Source organism: Sminthopsis crassicaudata, chromosome 4 (genome assembly GCF_048593235.1).
Source record: "Sminthopsis crassicaudata isolate SCR6 chromosome 4, ASM4859323v1, whole genome shotgun sequence".
NCBI lineage: Eukaryota > Metazoa > Chordata > Mammalia > Dasyuromorphia > Dasyuridae > Sminthopsis > Sminthopsis crassicaudata.
The window spans coordinates 110,629,192-110,653,982 of NC_133620.1; the positions used below are offsets into that span (position 1 = coordinate 110,629,192).

The 24,791-nt window shown below is 31.3% G+C and overlaps 1 protein-coding gene across 2 annotated transcripts in view; it reads left to right on the top strand.

Annotated features, from left to right (window-relative positions):
- Positions 1–24,791, top strand: part of CENPF (centromere protein F) — a 71,098-nt gene that overhangs the window by 39,183 nt on the left and 7,124 nt on the right. For both annotated transcript variants that reach the window (XM_074309150.1, XM_074309151.1), the window contains 7 exons: positions 3,924–4,059; positions 6,111–9,454; positions 10,691–17,479; positions 19,925–20,077; positions 21,352–21,528; positions 23,656–23,817; positions 24,548–24,710. In XM_074309150.1, coding sequence (XP_074165251.1) covers positions 3,924–4,059; positions 6,111–9,454; positions 10,691–17,479; positions 19,925–20,077; positions 21,352–21,528; positions 23,656–23,817; positions 24,548–24,710 — 10,924 coding nt within the window. The remainder of the gene's footprint in view (positions 1–3,923; positions 4,060–6,110; positions 9,455–10,690; positions 17,480–19,924; positions 20,078–21,351; positions 21,529–23,655; positions 23,818–24,547; positions 24,711–24,791) is intronic.

Sequence of the window (24,791 nt, forward strand, 5' to 3'; positions counted from 1 at the left end):
TACAGGTAAAATTCTTTGAGTATTAGCTTTTTCAAATAACTTTACTTCAAAAGAACCTCTCCCTCCTCAACCCTATCAAGACCTTTAGAACAAATAACATTTGTTATATCATCATTTCAAAAATTAAGAAATTATTGCCCAAATATCAATAGTTAGGCTATGGTTCAAGAAAACTCTAAGCTTTATTTAACACCATTCTTAATCAGAGAGGTCTAGCTAATGTTTAAATGTTGGTTTAAATAAGGAATATTTGTTTTCTTAATTTAGAGATGTATTTGTGAAAATTTCTATTGTGTAATTATACAACTATACTGATTATGAAATGTTATCCAGAAATTTCTTATACAGCATTATCAATTAGATAATCTTGACATTTAGTATGACTTAATACTTCACTCCCCTGAGCTTGAATTGAAGGTAGTGTCATTTTGGTCAATAAAGGGACAGGGGCTAGGAAACAGATAATTAAAGTTTGATGAGATTTCATTTCAGTAACAAAATTAAAAATATATACTTGAACAGACAGCTGCCAGTAAGTTTCCAAGTACTTTTCCCTAGTCATTTTCTCTTTTCTTGCATTTGGCTTTCCTACATTGGTACCCATCTGCTAGTAGTAACTAGGCTGATAATTGAAGGCAGTATTCCAACATAACAATGCCAACACCATCTGTTATCTAATAGTATAGCAGGGTGTTGTAGGGAGGGCAGTACTTATATATTTTTTTTCTTTTAAGAATCAGATTTATTTCATTTTTTGAGTAGTCTTGGTGTGAGACATTTAAAAAGTATAATTGCAAACAAGCTAAAACTTGAAGTTTAGCAATTTCACAAGTGCCTCTTATTTTTCTAACTTGTTTATAAACTGGTGGGAAGATTTCAGAATAATCAGTAAATCTCTGTAACTGTCCTATATTCACCTCTAAACAATCACAAAATGCTCCCAAAACATATTCTGTAATAGCAGAACCAGCTAAAAGATGATGTGAAACTACCTTTTAGTTCAAGAAATTGAAGATTTGCTGGAAAGTCTCATTTGTGTATGAGGGGGAGCATAATGCAGGACAAGAAGTGTCCCAGTGAATCGCAAGTAAGCCCCACCTCAGCCAATCTTCAGGAGATCCTGGGGTCCAGTGTGGTGGAGAGGCACTTATAAATTAATATAATTGGTATTATAGATTATGTGGAAATATAGATTAATATAGAAATCTAGCTTATCTCACAGGAAAGTAGGAAGGGGGGGAAGAGTAAGTGAAACAAGTGGAGGGAGAGAGACTGATACTGAAGAGGGGGGAGGCAGTAGCTAAAAGTTGGAGAAGAGAAAGAAAATGTGAAAGAAGACAGAAGACAAATGGGGGAAAAAACATAGAATGGAAGGAAATACTCAGTAATCATAACTTCCAATGTGAATGGGATGAATTCTCCCATAAAATGGAAGTTCACACACAGCAATGTGTATCAAAGCTCAGCTTTCTACAATAATGCAGTTTATAGGAAGCACACTTGAAATAAAAAGACATATAGAGGATAAAATTTTGCTTGAGCAGAATCTGCTTCACCTGAAATAAAGAAAGTAGGGGTAGCAATTTTGATCTCAGATAAAGCAGAAGCAAAAATAGACTTATTTAAAAGAGCAGGAAGGAAACCACAGTTTGCTAAAAGGTACAGACAATTAAGTTAACATTAATACTAAACATATATGCACTAATTGGTATAGCATACAAAATCTTAGTGAATTTGAGTGTGTTACAGGCTGGGAAAATTGGAAAACAGTAGGATACAAATTAGGTATAGATTAACATTTCTAACTACATACCAAGGTAAGGTCAAAGTAGGTATATGATTTAGACATAAAGAGTGACATAAGTAAATAAGAGCAAGGAATTGTTTACTTGACATAGCTATGGAGAAGAGTAGACTGATCAAATGAGAAAGTATTTCAAAATGTAAAATTAGATAATTTTGATTTAAAAGCTTTTACACAAACAAAACCAATACAACTAGAATTAAAAGGAAAGGGGAAAGCTGGGAAACAATCTTTACAGCAAATGTCTCTGATAAAGGCCATATATAGAGAATTGAATTAAATTTATAAGACTATATGCCATTTCTCAGTTGATTAATGGCTAAAAGATATGAATAGGCACTTTTAAGCTGATGAAATCAGAGCTATCCATAAGTATGTAAAGAAGTGATACCACTTTACTCCCTTTAGATTAATTAAGAAGAAGAAAAGGTAAATGATAAATGTTGGAGAGGTTGTGGGAAAATTGAGTCATTAATGCAATATCAGTGGAGTTTTGAACTTATCCAACCATTCTGGAGAGCAATTTAAAACTGTGGCCAAGGGACAACCAAATTGTGTATTTGATCCAGCAAAACCACAACTTGGTCTATATCCAGAAGAGATCATTAAAAAAAGAGAAAAGGCCCTACCTGTGCAAAAATATTTATGAGCTTTTTTTGTGGTGATAAAATATTTGAAATTGAGGGGATTGCCCATCATTTGGTAAATAGCTGAACAAGCTGTGGAATATGAACATAATGGAATATTATTGGCTGGTTGGGTGGTTATTGTGCTTCATTCTCAAAGGTAATTAGCTCTTCTCTAAATCCTTTATAGCAACCTTCATAGTCCTTTATAGTTTTTTGTAACTACATAATTTTTTTGTAATCATTATTACACAGACAATATGTGTTGCACATGAGATTTGAACCAGATCTTACTGAATCTGGAGTCAGCTCTTATGATTAGTTATACTGCTCTCATAGTTAGTCATTAAAATTTACTTTTTTGATCTACAGTCAGAAAATTTTTGTAAGATCTCATCATAACACATTTGTTATAATAAAAAATTTTGCTATATGCCCCCCCAAAAGAGGGGTATCGTGTATTGTAGGATAAAATTATTGTAACTGCACAGTATTAAGTTTTGCTTTATTATTCTTTAAATTTTTGTTGTAGTCCTTGTGTATATCATTTTGCTATTTCTGTTTACTTTGAATTAGTTTGTAAAAATTATCTAATGTTTCTCTGAATTCCTTTGTTTATTTAGTTTCTTAAAGCACAATAATTTTTCGTTATTCATATACCACAATTTGTTTTGACATTCCTCATTATATTGATATCTCTTTTCATTCTCAGTACTTTGCTCATGTAAAATTGCCACTGTAAATATTTTAATGTATGACAGACCTTTATGTATTTGACCTCTTTAGAGGTGTAGGATCTTAGCAGTAGAATCTCTGCTTTAAAGGATATGAATATTTTCTTCACTTTTATTTCTCCCTAATTATTTTTAGTAATTATTGGGCTAATTTAAAAGCCTTTACAACTGTGTCCTTGTCTTTCAATAGCTCTCAAGGAACTTTTATTTATTGAAGTACCAAAAGAATATTGTGATTAGATTCTTTCTTTTACATAATGACTCCCATAGATGACTTCTGATGACAGCATTATATCATGGTTATTAAATTTAATTTTTCCTAAATGAAGATAAGCAACATTGAGCAATATTTTGCACTGTAATTGTGGGATTTATGTTTATTTAGCAGTAGCGGTGGTGTTTGTTTTTTGAGTACTTTTTTATCTAGTTTCTTTGTATCCCTAAAAGAAACCTCAAATATACAATATTTTTTTTGTGTGTGTGCTGCTATTTACATGAAAAAAAGACCTATCATCAGACCTTTCCCTTCTACTTTTAAGGCATTTTGTTCAGATTAAGATGTCTACCTTCATTAAGGAGCATAGCCTAAACGTTTTTATTGTATTTGTTTCCATTGGTCACAATTTCATATCCCAATATCACACTAAGGTAGAAGCAGTTCTTTTAATTTGCAGTGTCCAAATTTTTAGTTAATTTTATTTGTTGTTTTAGAAAATTTTTTTTTTTTTTACTTATCAAGAATTTTTAATAATATTTTAGGAAACGATTCAAGAAAAACAACTCTTCAGTCATCAGTTAGATAAAAGAACAAGAGAAGTCTACCTACTGGAGGAAGAACTCAAGAAAACTAAATATCATCTAAAGCAGAAGCAGAATCTTGCCGAAGAAATGAAAGGTAAATTAGATGACTAGTTGATATGTAAGTTATTTTCACTATGAAAAAAACAACAAATCTTTGAGTATCCTGAAGTTGAAGTGAATTGTTAATGTTGCCCTTGGATAATGTCCTTTGTTTTTGATTGGACTAGGGAAGAGATTGAGACTGAATGCACCGTGCACAGTTTTTAGTGCACAGTTTTATACATAATCTATTTTGTGATAGTTGGGATTATTTAAATTCACTATTCCCAAATGGCTAATTTGTAGTTCTTTGGAATCTAAATGACAAATATCTTAAAAACATCACTATTTTTCACTTTCCTCACAATACTGTTTTGTATGTCCCAAATGTGTTAGTTATACCAAGGCTATTCATTTCATCATTCATAATTTTTCTTATGAAAATGGGAAAATCAAATTGGTTTTATTTGTTATGAATTTTATTTTGTTTCACTGCCTGGTATTTCTGTAACTGTCTTAAGTCATGTTTCATATATGTTAGAGTTAAGTTTGGAAATCCAGCTTTTCTGTAAATCACTGTAAATAAACATAATAAGTTAAGTTTATGTTTAGAATGAGTTAAGTTTAGAAGTTGAATCTTCTAATCATTGCTTTCCTTATTTCAAATCTTTTATCTTTGAAGAATGCTGGTGAATTTCGAAGAGTTATACAAGGTAGTCTTGTTGATTCTCACTAAATTATCCTTGTAGGAGAACTCAAAATAGTGAGTTCTTAGTGACAGGATGGAAGGAGAAGTGGTTTCTAGTTCCTCATTCCTAATTTCTAGTCAATTATTTGTTCATCATATTTGTGATGCTTCAGATGATATAAATAATCATAATTGTTTTCCCCATTTATGATGCTGTAAGCTTTGTAATCAGTCACTTGTTTTCCCATGTATAATACCTGCTCTCTATTCTGAGTGCTTTTCCTTTTGAGTATAAAAGAAAGTTGGCTCCTTATTAAGGGGTCTTGGCTTGATGAGGAATTGAGATTCCTTTTATTGCTAAATGCTAGCCTCATCAATAAATTGAATGGGTCCAGAGCTTTGTGCTTCAGTTTACCTTAATTTTGATTTTAAAACTAATAACCAACTTAACTGCATTATTTCCCATGCCTTCAATGATCATTTCCTTAGATTTCTTATTTGATTAAATGATTTTTGCATCCAAATGATGTTTCCTTTATAATACATGAATTTACAATTTAATTTTTTGTGTGTAAAACTAAAAGAAAGGTAGATTACCATTTCCATTTTCAAAAATAGACTGGACTGATGTCATGCATCACAAACCTCTTACTACCATTTTCCTTGCTATAAAATATCGGATACTTGGGGCAGATTGTGGAACTGCCCCCCATTATAATTGGTTTGAATTTTCATGTACCATGTTGACTTCTGATTCTTTGTGATCCCATTTTGGAGCTTTATTGGTAAAGATAATGGAGTCATTTGCCATTTTGTTCTATAGTTCATTTTACAGGTGAGAAAACTGAAGAAAATAGGATTAAATAACTTGAGGTCACACAGTTTGTAAGGATTTAAAGCCATATGACTCCAGTCCTAGCACACTATCAACTTTGCCACATATCTGTCCCCCTTGCTATAATACCATTTTTTATGTTTGCAGCTGTGTTTGTTTTGTAGTTATAGGTGAATCTAGCAACATCTTTCTCAAGAGTGGCAGGGACAAATCAAATTTTCAGATTATTTTGAAAAAACAGAATAGATTATGGGAACTATGTATTAGGAAATGTTATTAGGAAAGTGGTCCCTTCCTGGCTTTTCTGTAGTTTGTTTTTTTCTTTAATTTCCCAAAAAAGAAGAATGAAAAAGCTTTCAGCACATTGAGAATGTTTATTTTCTAGTGTCATTTTCTATAATATTTGAATGACTGATAATAATGACTGATATAAATAATATTTTCCTTATTAAAGTATATAAACCCAAATGAGTTCACATTAGTCTAGAATGATATATAATTAGTAATTCACTATAATCTGGTCTATGTAAATTTATTGTCCTAAAACTAGATTATAATTAATTAAAAGTGTTATCTTTTTTAGATAAGAATGCCACTCAAGAGGAAACTTTAAAAGCTCTTCAAGAAAAAGTTGATCAACAGGAAAAGTCTTTCATTTTAGAAAAATTGAAGCTTGCAGTGGCTGATCTAGAGAAACAACGAGATTGTTCTCAAGATCTGCTGAAAAAAAGGGAACATCATATTGAACAGCTAAATGATAAATTAAGTACAACACAGAAAGAGGCAGATTTATTACTGAGTACCTTGGAATTAAAGGAAAAAGAATGTGAAGATCTCAAAAAAGAGACATTTCTATTTTCTCAGTGGAAAAGTGAGAAAGAACCACTTTTGAATCAACTTTTGTTAGAAAAAGAAGATTTAGAGAGCAAAATTAATCATTTGGAATTATGTTTGAAGACTCAGCAGATGAAAAATCACAATGCCAATGAAAGCTTCAAAATAATGGAAACTGAAAGAGAAAACTTGGGCTTGGAGATCAAAAAACTTCAGAATGCAATAGAAGGAAAAAGTATAGAATTAGAAGCCCAGAAAAGAGCCTATGATGAACTTCAGCAAAAAGCTGAGTGCTCAGAACAGAAATATAAAAAGGAAATAGAAAATCTTTCTTTGAAAATAGTTCAGTTAACTGAGGAAGATGAACATCTGAAACAAAAGCTACAATTGATGTCTAGTGAAATCGTGGGGAAAGATCAGCGTTATGAAGAATTGTGTATACAATATGAAAGGATCAATAGTCTAGTAAAATCCCAAAATATTTCTCAGATGACAAGTGATGATCACTGTGGGGATCTTTTAATGTTTGAAGAACCAGTAATGAACAATTCTTTTACAAATATACTTGAAATTCAAGGAAGCATACCTTTAGAAGGGGGAAGTCAAAAAATTAAGTTATATTCAGGAGATGAGAGTCTAAAAAGTGCAACTTTACTACAGAATGAAGTTTCTTCATTTGAGTTTTCAGTAGAGTCTCAAAAGCAGATGAACTCAGACTCACAAAAACATTGTGAAGAGTTGGTACCAATCAAAGGTGAAATAGAAGAAAATCTTTTTAAAGCAGAACATATGCATGGATGTTTTGTGAACAAACAGTTTCAAATGCTGAGTGAACAAGCAGAATGTGGACAAGCTGAAGATTTAAAAACCAATAAGCTTTTATTTGAAGAGTCAGTAAAGGAGCTACAGTTGATGTCTGAAACCCTGAATTCTGAGAAAAAAGAAATTAATTCAGTTCTCTTTCAAAACAAGAAAGAAATTGAAGAACTGACCCAAGAAAATCACAGTCTCAAGGAAATTAATGCAATTTTAAATATTGAAAAAATGAACTTAATACAAAAAAATGTTGACTTTTCAAACTGCTTAATTCAAAAAGAGAATAATATTTCAGAGTTATCTGATAGAAACATGGAGGAAAAGCTTCTTTTGGTAAAGAGATGTGAAGATGCTGAAAAGGAACTTGAACTTCTTAAAGAAAACTACAAATCAATGGAGAAACAGAACACTCTTTGTAGAGACAGAAATAATGAATTAAAAGACCTGGAAGGAGCTTTTGCAAGAGAACGTGAAGATTACATAGGTAAGCTAGCTCTAGTTGAAGAAAAAAATGAGAAATTAATTTTGGAGATGGAGACAATACAGTGTGGACTGAGAACTGAGATTGCAGCCATTCAAAACAGTTCAAAGATTGAAGCTGATTGCTTAAGACAAGAAATTTCAAATTTAAAGTATGAACAAAACCAAATACAAGAAAAATGCCATGACTTGCTTCAAGAGAATGGTCGACTGTTGGAATTAATTAAGGCAAAAGATAATGCATCAGTTCTTACTGGCAGTTCAGCTTCTGAACAAATCAATGAGTCAATAAATCAAAATGAGAAAGAATCAGATAATTTTAAGATGATTAAAGTTGAAATGTTTCCTATGAATCTTGATGCAAAAGACAGTTCTTTAAATACTTGTAATCCACAAATGGTACGATTTGAGGAAATTATTAAACATATGGAACTAAGACTTAAAGAAAGTGAAAAAGAGAAAGAATTCTTACAGAAAGAATTAGAAATGTTTAGGAAAGAGTTAGAAATTCGGGATTCAAAAGTAATGGAAGCTAAGCAATATGATCAGTCATTTGAAACCAATAACTATGAGGATTGTAAAAGAGAAATGGATGAAAAGTATATTTCAGTTCTACATGAACTATCAACAAGCCAAAATGATAATGCACAATTGATGACTTCATTGCAAGGAGCAGTCAATAAACTAAATGAATTGGAGAAAACGTGTGAGATTCTTCAAATTGAAAAATTAAAATTAACATCTGAGCTGAATGATTCAAAATCAGAATGTATCTTAGCAACTACCAAAATGGCAGAAAAAATGGAGAAACTGGTAAATGAATTTAAAACACTAAATAATGAAAATAGTAACCTTCCTGGCGATCTTAATGAACATAATGGTAAAGATAAATTTGGGGAACAAAATAATGAACAAAAGTCTGTTTCTTTAAAACTTCTAGAGAACAGTATTGAAGAAGGTGGTGACTATGAACATTTGAAACTATCAAACAAAGAGGTTCAAATGCATTTTGTTGAGTTACAAGAAAAATTTTCATCGTTAGAAGTTGAACACAGAATTTTACATGAACAGCACTGTTGCGTGAATTCCAAATTGTCAGAACTATGTTCTTACATTGACACACTAAAGGCTGAAAATTCTGTATTGTCAATGAATCTTAAAAACTTACAAAGTGATTTGGTGAAGCAGCACTCTCCTGGTAATGAAGAATTTGCATTAGAAGACGGTGGATCTTTATCATCCTCTTGTATGAATGAAATCCCCAATCTTACAAGTTTTGTGGAATCTTCTTTTTATAAGGACTTATTTGAAGAACCAAAAGAAACATCTTTGAATAGTTTAGAAGAGAGTATTTTAAACAGTCAGTCCAGTGCTAATACACATGAAACCCCTCTTAGCAGCCCTGTGGTAGAATGCATGAGTAAAAAAATTGCCAGATCTGATCCCAGTTTAAATATTGAAAAACTTGAAACACTTTGTCAAACTTATCAGATATCACTGAAGAATCTTGAAGAGAAATATCAAAGTCAAGAGATTATAAAAGATAAAGAGATTCAAGAACTTAAGCAACTAATAGGTTCTGAGAGGAAAGAATTACAATCCCTCAGAGTGCAGTATTTAACAGAAAATGAACAGTGGCAACAGAAACTTACAAATGTGACTGTGGAAATGGAGTCAAAGTTGGCAGCAGAAAAGAAACAGACTGAGTACTTGTCACTTCAACTTGAAGTAGCAAGACTGCAACTTCAGGGTCTTGATTTAAGTTCCCGTTCTTTCCTTATTGCTGAAAGTGAAGATGTAAGTATGTTCACTAAGATTTTTTTTTCCCCTTATATCTAATGATATCAAAGGAAAAAAGGGCCATTTAAATTAGATCTGGTTTGATTGGTTTACTATATTTCTAAATTCTGTTTTTAAAATTTGTTAAGAACTATATTACTACTGCATAAAAGCACTCATCTAATTCATGTTTTAACAATTTACTACAGTGATTGGTATTATCACAACTATACTATATATAAAATATTGATGGTGACTGATTTTCTAGGAATGTTATAATGTTTGAACATGAACTTGAGGGAATGAATATGTTTTTTATCACTCAAAGTGTGGTGATCTATAAGCATATCTTGCCTAATTATTGTTTCCCTGATAAGATTTCCTGTGAAGAAAAATATTTTTGAATCATTTGGTAGATTACATCAGTGATGATTATTTAATATCTTCTAAGTGACTGGTTGAACATTATGAGATGTTCAACTTCATAAAATGAAGATTTAATAATATATTTTGTGCAAATGTGATTAAAAATAATACTGACAATTGTTAATTGATCTTGGTTAACAATGTTAGGAAATGTGTTCTTTTATAAATTTGTCATGATAATACAAAATTACATGATGGAGTTGACCCTTCCAGTCACTTTTCAGCAATAATAATATATTTTAGAATTATAGCAATTAAAAAATGTCCTTATAATTAGTATATGTATTTGAAAACTTTTGGCCTAATGAGTTATTGTGACATACCTGATTTAGTTCTTATTGCTTTAAAACATATCTTTCCTTCATTGATTAATTATTATTTAGATATACTTTGATTTTTAGATACCTTTAGATACATTGATTTTTTTTTGTTTCAATACCTGAAATCTAAAAAAAAAAAAAAAAAAAAAAAGTTACAGCAATACCTGCTAAGTGAAATATGCATTGGTTGGAATTTACCATTTTTTTTTTTTTTTTTTGACAGGAAAAGGAAAATTTTATTTTACTATTAATATTTACAACCTATCTCAATTGTATCTGATATAGATAGAATATAATTAAGTACCGTAAATCAAAAGATAACATTTATGTAGATTTAAAGAGACTCCTAAAGGAAATCTGAGGACCATTTTGGGAGGTGAAGAGGAGGAAAGTGGTATTTTAAACTTCCTTATGGTGGTAAAATATATCTAGAAATTAAATTTTATCTTACTTCTGTATTCATTTGTGAAAAATAAAACACTTTCTTTTTGGTATTTTGTAATTACAGGCAATTAAGAATGACCAAGATAACAAAGTCTCAGATAACTCAGAAGAACGCATTTCATTCACTGATGAAAAGATAATTAAGAGTGACAGACTGCACATTTGTGAGCAAAATGTTCAGCCAGCCTTATATTTGGAATCTGAGAAAATAGCTGAAAATGATGGTGTCAGCTCTGCAGCTGTATGTTCTAGGAAATTGAACTTAGAAAATGAATATAGAAATCCATTAGATAAAACCCTAAATAATTCTGAATGTATTCATGAAATATCATTTTCTAGTAATGATACTACAGTAGCCATGGATTTCCTAGAGAATCAGGTGCTCATTCAGAATCTACAAATGAAATTGAAAGAGACTTCAAATGAAAACTTGAAGTTAATCCGTGGCATAGAGGAAAGTAATAAAAAAGTTGACAGCTTGCTCAGTGAAATCAAAGAATTAGACTATGAGTTGGACATACAAAAGACTGAATTAACTGCTAAGATACGCAAATGTTCAGAATTAGAAAAAGTAATTCAGGAACTTCAAAAAGAAAAATCAGATCTAAGTGCCAAATTAGAATCCCTCTCTTACAATAATCATGAATTACTTCAGAGAGTAACATCTTTGGAAAACATAAATTTTGGTTCAAATCCAGAGAAAGTTATATTCACAGATAATATAGATATTGAAGAAAACGTAGCAATGATGAATAAAGATTGGAAAGAACAATTTCTTGAAATTGAAAATGAATTGAAGAGGGTAAAATCTGAAAAGACTAACATTGAGAATCATGCCATCTCCATTGAAGGTGACTTGGAAGAACTTCAAAGAAGGAATCTGAGTTTAGAAAAAGATAATGATAACAAACAGAAAGTGGTGTCCAATCTTGAAGAACAACTTTCTCTGGTTATTGCTGAGAAAAACCACCTTAGTGGAGAACTTGACATTGTATTAAAGGCAAAAATGCAAATAGAAGAAATATGTGAAAAATTGAAGGAAAAAATTGAAGTGTTAGAGGCAAGTCAAAGGGAATCCCTGCAACATGTAGAAATAATGGAGTCTGAGATAAGAGACAAAACACAACTCCTTCAGTCTATGACTTGTCATGTAAACCAACTATTAAAAGACAAAGAAGATCTCCAAGAGCAGCTACAGAATTTAGAAAAAGATACACAGAACCTTAGTTTGATAAAAGATGACTTGAAACATGAAATTGGTCAACTGACCAATGAAAAAGAGTTTCTGATAAGAGAATTAGAGAACCTGAAATCTAAGTTGAGTGAATCAGAAGCAGAAAATGTAAACCTTTCTAAGGTTTTGGAGAGTTCTCTAATTGAGAAAGGAGAGATTGCAGCAAGATTGAATTCAACACAAGAAGAAGTACATCAGCTGAAAACTGGTATAGAAAAGCTAAAAATCCGCATAGAAGCTGATGAAAAGAAGAAACACTATGTTTTAGAAAAGTTAAAAGAAAGTGAACGTAATGCTGACTCATTTAAGGACAAAATTGAAGCACTTGAAAGAGAATTGCAGATGTCAGAAGAAAATCAAGAAGCAGTGATTCTAGATGCTGAGAATACAAAGTCTGAGTTAGAAACACTGAAAACACAAATGGAAGAATTAACTAAAGGATTAAAATGTTCAGAATTAGAATTATTTGCTTTAAGGTCAGAAAATAATACAGAAATTATTGCTTTAAGGGCAGAAAAAGAAAATATATTGAAAGAGTTGCAAGAAAAGCAAGATCAAGTATCTCAATTGGAACAGTTAGCTGCAAACTTACAATTTGTTGAAAGTGAAGTTTTTTCTCTAAGGTCAGAAGAAAATATAGTGAAAGGAATACAAAAAAATAAAGGTCAGGGGTTTGAATTAGAAAATTTGATTCAAACTTTAAACTGTTTAAAATCAGAGCTTGTTGCTTTAAAGTCAGAAAAAGAAATTGCTTTGAAAGAACTACAAGTGAAGGAAAATCGAGTGTCTGAATTAGAAGAGTTGGTCCAGAACCTCAGATATAAAGAACCTGGAGATGTAACTTCAATTTCAGAAAAAGGAAACCTGTTGAAAAACTTTCAAGAATCTCTGGAGCAAGCTTCTGAATTAGAAGAGTGGGCCAAAACTTCCAAATGTTTAGAGTCTGAGCTTGTCACTTTAAGGTTAGAAAAAGAAAATATGCTGAATGAACTACAAGAAAAGCAAAATAGGTTATCTGAATTAGAGGCATCGAATCAAACACTAAAACATTTGGAAACAGAGCTTTTTGCCTTAAACTTAGAAAAAGAAAATTTATCAAAAGCACTGCTACAAGAAAAACAAAGTAAAGTGGTTGAATTTGAAGAGAGAAATAACAATCTGAAATTAATGGAAACAGAAATTTTTGCCTTAAGGTCTGAAAAAGAAAATATGTTAAAAGAACTTCATGAAAATCAAACTCGAATGTATGAGTTAGAAGCATTACTTGAAAACAGTGTGGAGACTTATGCTTCTGTAAGCTTAGAAAAAGACCTATCTATTCAATTACAAGAAAATAGTAGTCACCAATTAGAAAAGTTGTCCAATAACCTGAAATCTTTGGAGATGGAGGTTGTAGCTCTAAGGGAAGAAAAAGAAAACATGTCTAAAAACCAGGGAGAAAATCACCTGATGGAATTAGAGAAATTGACCCAAACCATAAAATGTTTAGAATCTGAACTTGTGGCTTTGAGGGAAGAAAAAGAATCCATATCAAATGAAGTACTAAAAGAAAAGCAATATCGAGTATCTGAATTAGAAGAGTTGACCAAATCCCTAAAGTGTTTGGAAATTGAAGTTGCTTCTTTAAGGTCAGAAAAAGAAAGTATATTGAAAGAATTACAAAAAAAGCAGAGTGAAGTGTCTGAATTAGAAGAATTGACTAAAACTTTAAGATGTGTAGAAACTGAAGTTGTTTCCTTAAGATTAGAAAAAGACAATGCGTTGAAAGAACTGCAAGTAAATCAAGATCAATTATATGAATTAAAAGAATTGATTGAAAGTTTAAAATGTGTAGAAACAGAAGTTGTTGCCTTAAGATCAGAAAAAGAAAATATATTGAAAGAATTAAAAGAAAAACAAGATCAGGTTTGCCAGTTAGAAGAGTCGATCAAAACCTTAAAATGTTTGGAAACAGAACTTGCCCTCTTAAGGTCAGAAAAAGAAAATACACTTCGGGAATTACAAGAAAATCATTATCAAGTTTTTGAATTAAGAGAATTAGTCCAAATTCTAAAATGCTTAGATTCAGAACTGATCAGTACAAAGTTAGAAAAAGAAAATGTTTTGAAAGACCTACAAGAAACACAAGATCAAGTGTCTGAATTAGAAAACCTGACCATAAACTTAAAATGTTTGGAAACTGAAGTTGTTTCCTTAAGGTTAGAAAAAGAAAATATGTTAAAGGAATTACAAGAAAAGCAGAGTCAGGTGTATGAATTGGAAGGGTTGACCACAAACTTAAAAGTCTTGGAAACTGAAGTTGTTTTATTAAAGTCAGAAAACAAAGATGTGTTGAAGGAACTACAAGAAAAGCAAGATCAAACCTGTGAGTTAGAAGAAATGACAATAAAGTTAAAATGTTTAGAAAGTGAAATGATTTCCTTAAAGTCAGAAAAAGAAAACACATTAAAGGAGTTACAGGAAAAGCAGAGTCAAATGTCTGAATTGGAAGAATTGACCAAAAATCTAAGCAGTTTGGAATCTAAAGTTGCTTCTTTAAAATCAGAAAAAGACCACATGTTGAAAGAATTACAAGCAGAACGTGATCAAATTTGTGAACTAAAAGAGGTGAATATAAGCCTAAAATACTTGGAAACTGAAGTTGTTTCTTTAAGGTTAGCAAAAGAGAGCATGTCAAAAGAGTTGGAAGAAAAGCAGAGTCAAGTGACGGAATTTGAACAGTTGACCAAAAGCCTAAAGTGTTTGGAAACTGAATTTGCTTCTCTAACATCAGAAAAAGAAAATCTGTTGAGGAAGCTGTGTGAACTTGAAGAATCAACTAAAAATATAAAGTGCTTAGAAAATGATGTTGTTTCCTTATTATCAGAAAAAGAAAGTATTTTGAAAGAACTTCAAGCAAAGCAGGGTCAAGTGTCTGATCTGGAAGAGTTGACCAAAAGTCTAAGGTCTTTAGAACCTGAAGTTACTTCTTTAAGGTCAGAAAAGGAAAACATACTGAAGGAGTTGCAAGAAAAAGAAAGTAGCATTTGTGAATTAAAAGAAATAACTACAAACCTAAAATGTTTTGAACTTGAAGTTGCATCTTTAAGGTCAGAAAAAGAAAGCATGTTGAAAGAATTGCAAGAAAAACAAGACCACATTTGTGAATTAGAAGAGAAGACCAGAAATCTAAAATGTTTGGAGACTGAAGTTGCTGCTTTAAGATTAGAAAAAGAAAATATGTTGAAGGAGTTGCAAGAAAAACAAGGTCACATTTGTGAATTAGAAGAGATGACTAAAACCCTGAATTGTTTGGAGAGTGAACTTGCTGCTTTAAAGTCAGAAAAAGAAACTATGTTGAAAGATTTACAAGAAAAGCAGTATCATATTTGTGAATTGGAAGAGATGAACATGAGTCTAAAATGTTTGGAAACTGAAATTGTTTCCTTAAGGTTAGCAAAAGAAAACACGTTAAAGGAGTTAGAAGAAAAACAGAGTCAAATATCTGAATTAGAACAGTTGACCAAAAGTCTAAAGTGCGTGGAGTCTGAAGTTGCTTCTTTAACTTCAGAAAAAGAAAATCTGTTGAAGAAGCTGTGTGAATTAGAAGAATCAACTAAAAACCTCAAATGTTTGGAAAACCAAGTTGCTTCTTTATCATCAGAAAAAGAAACCATTTTGAAAGAACTACAAGAAAAGCAGGGTCAGGTGTCTGATTTAGAAGATTTGACCAAAAATCTAAGGTCTTTGGAACCTGAAATTGCTTCTTTAAGGTCAGAAAAAGAAAGTATGTCAAGGGAGCTGGAAGAAAAGCAAAGCCACATTTGTGAATTAGAGGAGATGATCAAAAACCTAAAATGTTTGGAGAATGAACTTGCTGCTTTAAAGTCAGAAAAAGACAGTATGTTGAAAGATTTACAAGAAAAACAGTATCATATTTGTGAATTAGAAGAGATCAACGTGAGTCTAAAATGTTTGGAAACTGAAATTGTTTCCTTAAGGTTAGCAAAAGAAAACATGTTAAAGGAGTTAGAAGAAAAACAGAGTCAAATATCTGAATTAGAACAGTTGACCAAAAGTCTAAAGTGCGTGGAGTCTGAAGTTGCTTCTTTAACTTCAGAAAAAGAAAATCTGTTGAAGAAACTGTGTGAATTAGAAGAATCAACTAAAAACCTCAAATGTTTGGAAAACCAAGTTGTTTCTTTATCATCAGAAAAAGAAAACATTTTGAAAGAACTACAAGAAAAGCAGGGTCAGGTGTCTGATTTAGAAGATTTGACCAAAAATCTAAGGTCTTTGGAACCTGAAATTGCTTCTTTAAGGTCAGAAAAAGAAAGTATGTCAAAGGAGCTGGAAGAAAAGCAAAGCCATATTTGTGAATTAGAGGAGATGACCAAAAACCTAAAATGTTTGGAGAATGAACTTGCTGCTTTAAAGTCAGAAAAAGACAGTATGTTGAAAGATTTACAAGAAAAACAGTATCATATTTGTGAATTAGAAGAGATCAACGTGAGTCTAAAATGTTTGGAAACTGAAATCATTTCCTTAAGGTTAACCAAGGAAAGCATGTTAAAGGAGTTAGAAGAAAAACAGAGTCAAATATCTGAATTAGAACAGTTGACCAAAAGTCTAAAGTGCGTGGAGTCTGAAGTTGCTTCTTTAACTTCAGAAAAAGAAAATCTGTTGAAGAAGCTGTGTGAATTAGAAGAATCAACTAAAAACCTCAAATGTTTGGAAAACCAAGTTACTTCTTTATCATCAGAAAAAGAAAACATTTTGAAAGAACTACAAGAAAAGCAGGGTCAGGTGTCTGATTTAGAAGATTTGACCAAAAGTCTAAGATCTTTGGAACCTGAAATTGCTTCTTTAAGGTCAGAAAAGGAAAGCATGTTAAAGGAGCTGAAAGAAAAACAAAGTCGCATTTGTGAATTAGAAGAGATGACCATAAACCTAAAATGTTTGGAGACTGAAGTTGTTTCCTTATCATCAGACAAAGAAAACATTTTGAAAGAACTACAAGAAAAGCAGGGTCAAATGGCAGAACTGAAAATGTTAAATGTTTCTTTTGAAAGCCTACTTGAAAAAAAAGAAGAGGAAAAGAGAAAACTTAAAGAAGAATCCAACCATAAAGTAGATTTGCTTCAAAAACAATTGAATGATCTAAATAAGAAAATAGAGGACTTACATGAAGAACACAATATATGTAAAGTTAATGAGCAGGATCTAAATTGTCAAGTGGACTGTCTAAAAAATGAGAAAATTCATTTGCTGCAACAACTTGAAGAGAACAAAAATAATAATGCTTTGCTGCAATCTTCTATGAATGACCTTATTCAAGAAACGGAAAACAACAAACAAAAATTAGAGAAGGAGACTGAAGAAAACAGAATCCTTCAAAAACAAGTTGAAGACTATAGAAAGCTCTCCTCTCTGCTGACCCAGATGGAGTCACAGCAGCAACTCTGGGAGAAAGAAAAATTACAGCTGAAAAATCTTATAGTGGAATTACAAGAAAAGATTCAAGAACTGTCCAAAAATGAAACTTTGTATGACAGTTTAGAAGCTTTGCAATGTTCATATGCAAATCTGGAGAAGGAACTTGAGTTGACAAAGAGGGAAAACTCATCTCTTCTTGAAAAGGTAAATTTTGTAAAAGTGAATTATGCTATTTGCAACTTTGTAGGTATTTCATAGGTTTATTTGAACAGAGTACTTTGAAAGTTTTTTAAATTGACAATTTTGAATAATGGTGTAAAAGCAGTCCAGAATATAAAACTTGCAAACTAGTATATGTAATTTAAAAATTTTGTTTAGACATAAGATTACATTGGTGTAAGGAACTTCCAATGTGGAAACTTTTACCAATGCAGATGGTAACCCTTTTGCAACTTCTAGTCTTAGTCTTAAAGTGGGCTGTTGAAAGATCAAGTGACTTTCCCAGTTTCATAAAGTCAATATATATCAGAGGCAAAACCTGAATGTAATCCTGACTGTCCTGTCATCTCTCTACTACTTGGCTGTTTTGTGTTCATAATATAGATCATCATGAGAATCTATATTTGTGTGATTTCAAAGTTGAGGGATTGTAGAGGCATTGAGAGCATTATGGATGGAAGTATCTACTCTTGACATCAAGTAATATCTATTGACATCTACCAGAGTTATAATAAAATTAAATTTGATGAAAACATTTGATGCATTATTCTGCTTTTTAGGAGAGACTAGTTACTATAAGACAACTTAAATCAGATATATGTTTTAGTATTAGGATGGTTTTTGCCTAGTCTGTTAAGCCTTCTGCCTTCACAAAATTCTATTTTAGGAATTGATGTTCAGAATGCAGACCTTGGGTTCGTGATACTTAATCATCTAAAAAAACATTATGTTCAATATGTTTTTATTATTAAAACAAGAAAGAAGGTTGATTATATTATTGTAGAGCTTTATTTCCTAAACATTATTCCCTTCATGCTTTGGATTTTTTAGCCACACTGAGCTATTTCCAGATGAATTCCTATTTGTATCTTTCCTTGTGTTCATTCAGGCTGTCTTATGTGAAAAGAAGAGATTTCTTCTATGTTTTTACCTATTGAAATCTTACTGCACTGCTCAACTCTGTGTTATTACCTTCATAAAGTTTTGTCATTGTGACCTCTCAATTCCTTTTTACCTTTGTTCTCTACCTCCTTTTGCTGGAGGCTTCTGGTGGTAGTTTAATAATTGCCTCTAATCAAACTTCCTGGAGTCAGGAAGACTTGACATCAAATTTGGCCTCAAATGCTAGTTATAGGAATGTGGGCAATCATGGAACCACTGTTTGCTTATTTTCAGAACGGTAAAGTGAAAATAATATTTACCCTCTATGTTGTTTGTGAAGATCAAATAAAATAATATTTATAAACTCTTTGTAAAAAGCAGTTAACATGGTGCCTGGCACGTAGTAGGAGCTATATAAATGTATTCTTTTTCTCTCCTCCCTTGCTAGAAGTGTTGCTTGCTTCCTTAATTTTTTTAATCTCTCCTTACTCTTTATTCTTCTTTACAACCTGTTTTTCTGAATTGAACACAATTAACATATATTGGATTACTTGCCATCTAAGGGAGGAAGTTGGGGGAAAAGAGAGAGAAAAAAATTTGGGACTCAAAAGTTTTGCAAAGGTTTATGTTGAAAACTATATTCGTATAGTTTGAAAATATAAAGCTTTATAAAAAAAAAATCCCTACTTTCATGTGTAAATGTTTCTTTGACTCCCTAAACTATTGTGTATAGTCCTTGAAAATGATTATATTGGTTTTCATTTTTATATGACCAGTGACTAGCACAGTGCCATGGATGCACAGTAGACATCTAATGCTTTTTTCTTTTTTTACAGCAAGGGTTAAAACATGGAACTAGTAAATCAAAAAAATTCAATTATGAACACCCCCTCCCCCCCCCCCCTTTTTTTTTTTTTTGCAAGGATTAAGTGATTTGCCCAAGGTGACTCAGTGTTAAGTGTTAAGCTTCTGAGGTTGTATTTGTATTTCTGAGGTTTGTATTTGAATTCAGGTCCTTCTGACTCCAGGGACAGTTCTCTATCCACTGTCTATACCTCCTTTTACTTAAAGCACTTTAGGGCTTTTCTGTATTGTTAGCCTGGATTTATTTTTAAAACTAAGTGTACTAAAGATAGTGCTCTTACACAGGTTTTCTAGTAGGATATTTCTTTTAGATAACACATAATGGAAATTAGCAATAAATCTAGAGCTGATTAAATCCAAGAAGTTGTTTCATAGAGTATTTTTAGTTCTATCTTTTCAGTAAAGTTGCTGGTATTTGTATTGGTATGTTTGTGAAAGATTTGAAGATACTATTGTATCTTTTGATATTCCTCTGTTGTTTTCTGTTAAATCTTTAATGAGAAGGAAAGAATGTTTTAGTGGCCTTTGAAAATTATTAGAATGGTTTAATAAGGTAAGAATTTATCAAGTTAATATTATAATTTTAAAGGTAAAATAAATATCCAGATTATGTAGTTAATTTGTTTAAAAATCCAAATATTACATAAGCATTATTTAGGAGATGAATAAAAACTTCTATTTTAGATAAATAAAATGACACATAATGAAGTTCTCCTGAAGAAGGAAACGAATGAGGTGATGCAAAAGATGACAGTTTTGCAAGAAGAATATACTGGAGAGAAGAACAGATTTACTGATCATGTAAAAATTACAGAAGCAGAAGCAGAGAAGCATAAAGTAAGTTACTTTCTGAAATACTGAAATATAATTCAAATAATTTCAAGTTAATAAAGCTTTCTTTACTATTTAGGAGGCCTTTTTTGATAAATAAAACATATTTAAAACCATTGCTTTCAAATTCAGTGATATCCAGTCCATCTTTTGATTAGATTTCTCTACCTTCTCATTTTTTAAAAATGGAGTTAATGGTATTTATCAAATCTGCTTAGAAGCCCAAAAGAGATAGTGAATGTAAAGTGTTTTTCAAATCTTAACACTGTAAGCCAATGTCAGCTGCTGAATGGTTATTTCTATTTATTCTTCAATCCAATTAAAACTCTACAAGAAATAAATTTAAGAAGAATTTAATTTACTGTCTCTTAGGGGAGAACTCTTGGTGCCTCTTGACGGATGTGAAATTTCATTTTTTATACAGTTCTAGTAATCTTAATAGTTTCTTTGCTTAATTCAGGTTAAAAGTTGGAGTATCATGAACGATAGACATAAAGGTCACTTACAGTTGAAGAAAACATAGCTGTGAAAGCTCAGCTGTTTATGGTCATTTTGTTCAGGGGTAATACCTCTTTATTCCAATTTCTAAAAGCATTCTTATTTTGATATACAAAATAACCTCGAGTCATCAAGCAAAGTTTAAAATTATATTTACACATATAAAAGCAATTCATGTATGCTTTCATTTCAAAATGTTTAAGAATTAAAACATTCAAGTATTAAGGAATAATTTTTCTACTTATCTCAGGAATTTCTTATTTGGTGCAAGTAATTCTCTGACAGTGTCAATCAAGTAAATGTGTTCTTGCAAAAGATAGACACAATTTTCCCAAATTCACTGAATTTTCTAAACTTTGAAAATAAAATACTAGCTTATATATTGTTGTTTGTTATTCAAAGTGACTAAGAGGACATAACTAAGATGTCAAGGTGGATGATGAACATTGAATTGAAAAAAATGTCCATGGCTTACTATTATAGTCATATTATTTACATATTTAACTGACAGCTTCCTCTGACATAAAATAATATAAAAATTTTGTTGTGATATGTTAATTGACATGTAATATTGGCTCAGATTTAATCATTTTTTATAAAAAAAAATTATAACATACTACTAGGTTTTTGCTTATGTTCCTTGGCAAATTTTTTTCCCTTCAGAAGTTTGCATTTCATGGCTATTTACTTATTCTTTTTCATGCTTAAGGTTTTTTTAAATTTAATTTAATTTTTTAATTTAAAAAAATGATAAAATTGTTAAATACCATTTTTGCATTTAGATGCAGCTGGATGAGCTAATTTTGGAAAAGTGTGAACTGAAGAAGAGTTTGGAGTGTTTACAAAAAGAACTGAAGGAAAGAGAAGGAAAATCAAAAGATGAAATATCAGATTATCAGTGTAGGCTTGAGGATGCCAATAAAAAATATGAAGCTTTACTCAAGGAAGCAAACAAAAAGGTAAAAAGTTTCAGTTGGGGGATATAACACGTAGATTGAAGATATCTTCCTAGATGATAGAGTAATATTGTTGCTTTCTCTCATAGTTATCTATGGAATTATAAGAAAATAGGTTTTAGTCCTTTATAAGGAAAACAATTCCTATCTAAAGTAAAATTGATTGATCACTTTCCTTATTATAGTTTTCCAACTAAACCTTGATGTAACAACTTGGTTTTGTTTTTAATTTAATTTTGCCATTTTTCTAACTAGCAAATATGTGTAATCAAGCAGTACTGATCAAGTTATCCTTCTAGCTAAGACCAAAAAAATAAAAAATGTATATGTATTTTACTCTATTTTAACTCCATCATCTCTGACATGACTTGGGCCATATGCTCCATTTTTGTTCTTGTGCAATTTTGATTTGTCTTTCCATTTATCAGAGTTACAAAGACTTCCAACATTTAAAAAAAATTTATAGTTATTGTATAAATTATTCTTAGTTTTATTGGTTCATAAGAATCTCCCTAGTCTCCTGTGAAACTGTCTATTTCATTATTCTTATGTCTAATAATATTACAATCATATACTATAGTTTGTTTAGCTCTTTCTCAAAAGGTGATTGATCATTCCCTTAGTTTCCAGTTTTTGCTACTATGAAAAGAGCTGCTATAAATGTGTGTGTATGGGTCCTTTTTCATTTTCTTTGATCTTTTGGAGGTGTCTGCCTAGTATTGGTATAAATAAATCAAAGGGTAGTGACTTTGGGGTATAATTCTATATTGCTTTCAAGAGTGATTTTAGCAATACATAGTTCTATCAGGAAGACATTAGTATGTTTGTTTGTTTTTGCTGAGGCAATTGGGGTTAAGTGACTTGCCCAGGGTCACACAGCTAGGAAGTGTCTGAGATCAGATTTGAACTCAGGTCCTCCTGACTTCAGGGCTGGTGCTCTATCCACTGCGCCACCTAGCTGCCCCTTGTTTTTGTTTTTTTAGCTCCATCATCATTTATCATTTTTCTTTGTGGTCATCTTTGCCACTCTGATGGGTATTAGGTGGAACTTTAGAAATGCCTTAATTTTAATTTCTCCAGTTTGGATTTGGAGCCTTTTTTCATCTGGCTTTTATTTCTTTCCTTGAGAATTACTTGACACATTCTTTGGTAAATGGTCTTAGTTTGTTATATATCTTGGATTTTAAGAGCTTTAGCAGTTAAACTTGATGCAAAGATATTTTTCTGGTTACTTCTAGGTTGACATAGATAATCTCTGAGATGTCTTTAATCTCTAAGTCTGAGATGGTCCAGATATTATGCTTTTTAATTTATTTTAATTTAGTCAGTTCAGAGCTCTGATTTTAATGGTGAAATATCTTTCAGTGAGGGATTTTCCTAATTAAGGTAGATTGTCAACTTCTCTACAAAGTATAGTAGTGGGGATTGTCCTGAAAGGTTGCTTGATTTGCCCAAGATCTCATAGTCATTATATTTTGGAAGTGTGACATGTTAAGGTCTTTCTAATTCTGAGTGAAACTTTCTATCTCCTGTGTTGCATTGCCTCTCTTACAGAAAGAAATGATGGACTTAAAATGTAGAACAAGACATAAGGTTTTGGATATGGACAAAATGGGAATTTGTTTAACTATACTATGTATATGTGTTTAAAATGTATTTTTTCTTTTTTCTTTTTTTTTTTTCAATTGAAGGGGGAAGTGAGTAAGAGATTATAAATGTTTGCAAATATATATGTGTATACATCCCATCTTTCCCATAATATATTGATAAAAACTATTTGGTTTTTTTTTTTTTTCTTTTTTTTTTTTTTTTTTCTGAGGCTGGGGTTAAGTAACTTGCCCAGGATCACACAGCTAGGAAGTGTTAAGTGTCTGAGACCAGATTTGACCTCTGTTCCTCCTGAATTCAAGGCTGGTGCTCTATCCACTGCCTCACTTAGCTGCCCCCAATAAGAACTATTTATTCTGGGGGAGTGTGTGCATTTTCCTGTTTATTGAGGGGATCCTTAGAGTTCTGTATGTTCACTGTAGAGCTTATAATTCTGAAGCCCAGAATTCCAGTTCATGAAATGATGCTTTGTTTTATTTGGACTGTGAGATGTTGACCAAAATTATATTTTATCTTTCTTAGCATGAAATGGAAATTGAAGCATATCAGGAGAAATTAATTTGTAAAGACCAGGATCTCAGCTTACACAAGTCAGAGATGGAGATTTTAAAGTCCAATAAAGAAGAATTAACTAATTCTTTGAAATCTACTAGTAAGATTTTAGAAGAATTGAAGAAAACCAAGGTATTTTCCACAATACTATTCAGCTTATGTTAAGATACATTTTAGGGACATTAATGATATAATGACACTTAATGCAAGTATTTGCTTTATATTGAATTTACAGTGTTGAAGTTAAATGTTTTCTGCTTTTCATTTAATTTTATAAATAACTCCTACTCAGAGATACTACTATTGAAGTCACTGGCTGTGTTGCTGAAAATACTGATAAATGACTAGCTATCTTTTCCAATCTGTGCACATGTGTAGACATGTGTTTAGTCAGCCTTTCTCCCAGAGTTCTCTTGAAAGGAGATTAAGGAGTGGTGGAATTGAATTAGAAGATAATGAACATAGCTTCTCAATCAGTTGCTTGTGATATGCCAGTAACTTTCTTCTTAAGTTATTGTTAAATCAATTCTTTTAGTTTCATCGTAGTTATATTTTTATGGATATTATAGGTACATAAAATAGGTTTAGAAATAAAAAAAATTACTGATATAATAAATCATAATTTTCTAACCCCCAAATTCAGTTGAAATCATATAGGGGTTCTGACCCGAAGTTTAAGAAACTTACTAAATATAGAAAACAACTGAATAGGAGAGAGAACCAGCTTTGACTTATTCACACAAATGGTATTATGTTATCAACCAAGTTAATTGTTATTTCAGTTTTCCTGCCTAAAAGTGAGTGGTTTCACAAACCATAAAATGTGAATTTTCATTATAGTTGGAATGTTTTTGTTTTGTAGGTGGATAATATGAAATATGTAACTCAGTTGAAGAAGGAAAATGAAAATGCTAGAGGAAAAATACAGTTGTTGATCAAAACCTGTAAACAGCTGGAGAATGAAAAGGAAGCATTACAGAAAGAAATTACTGGCTTTGAAGCTCTTCAAGAGAATCAGAAACAAAGTAAGCACTAATTAAGAGGAATAATAACCAGAATTTTATTATTATTTTTTTTTTAACAGGGAATGCTTTTATTTTTGAAAT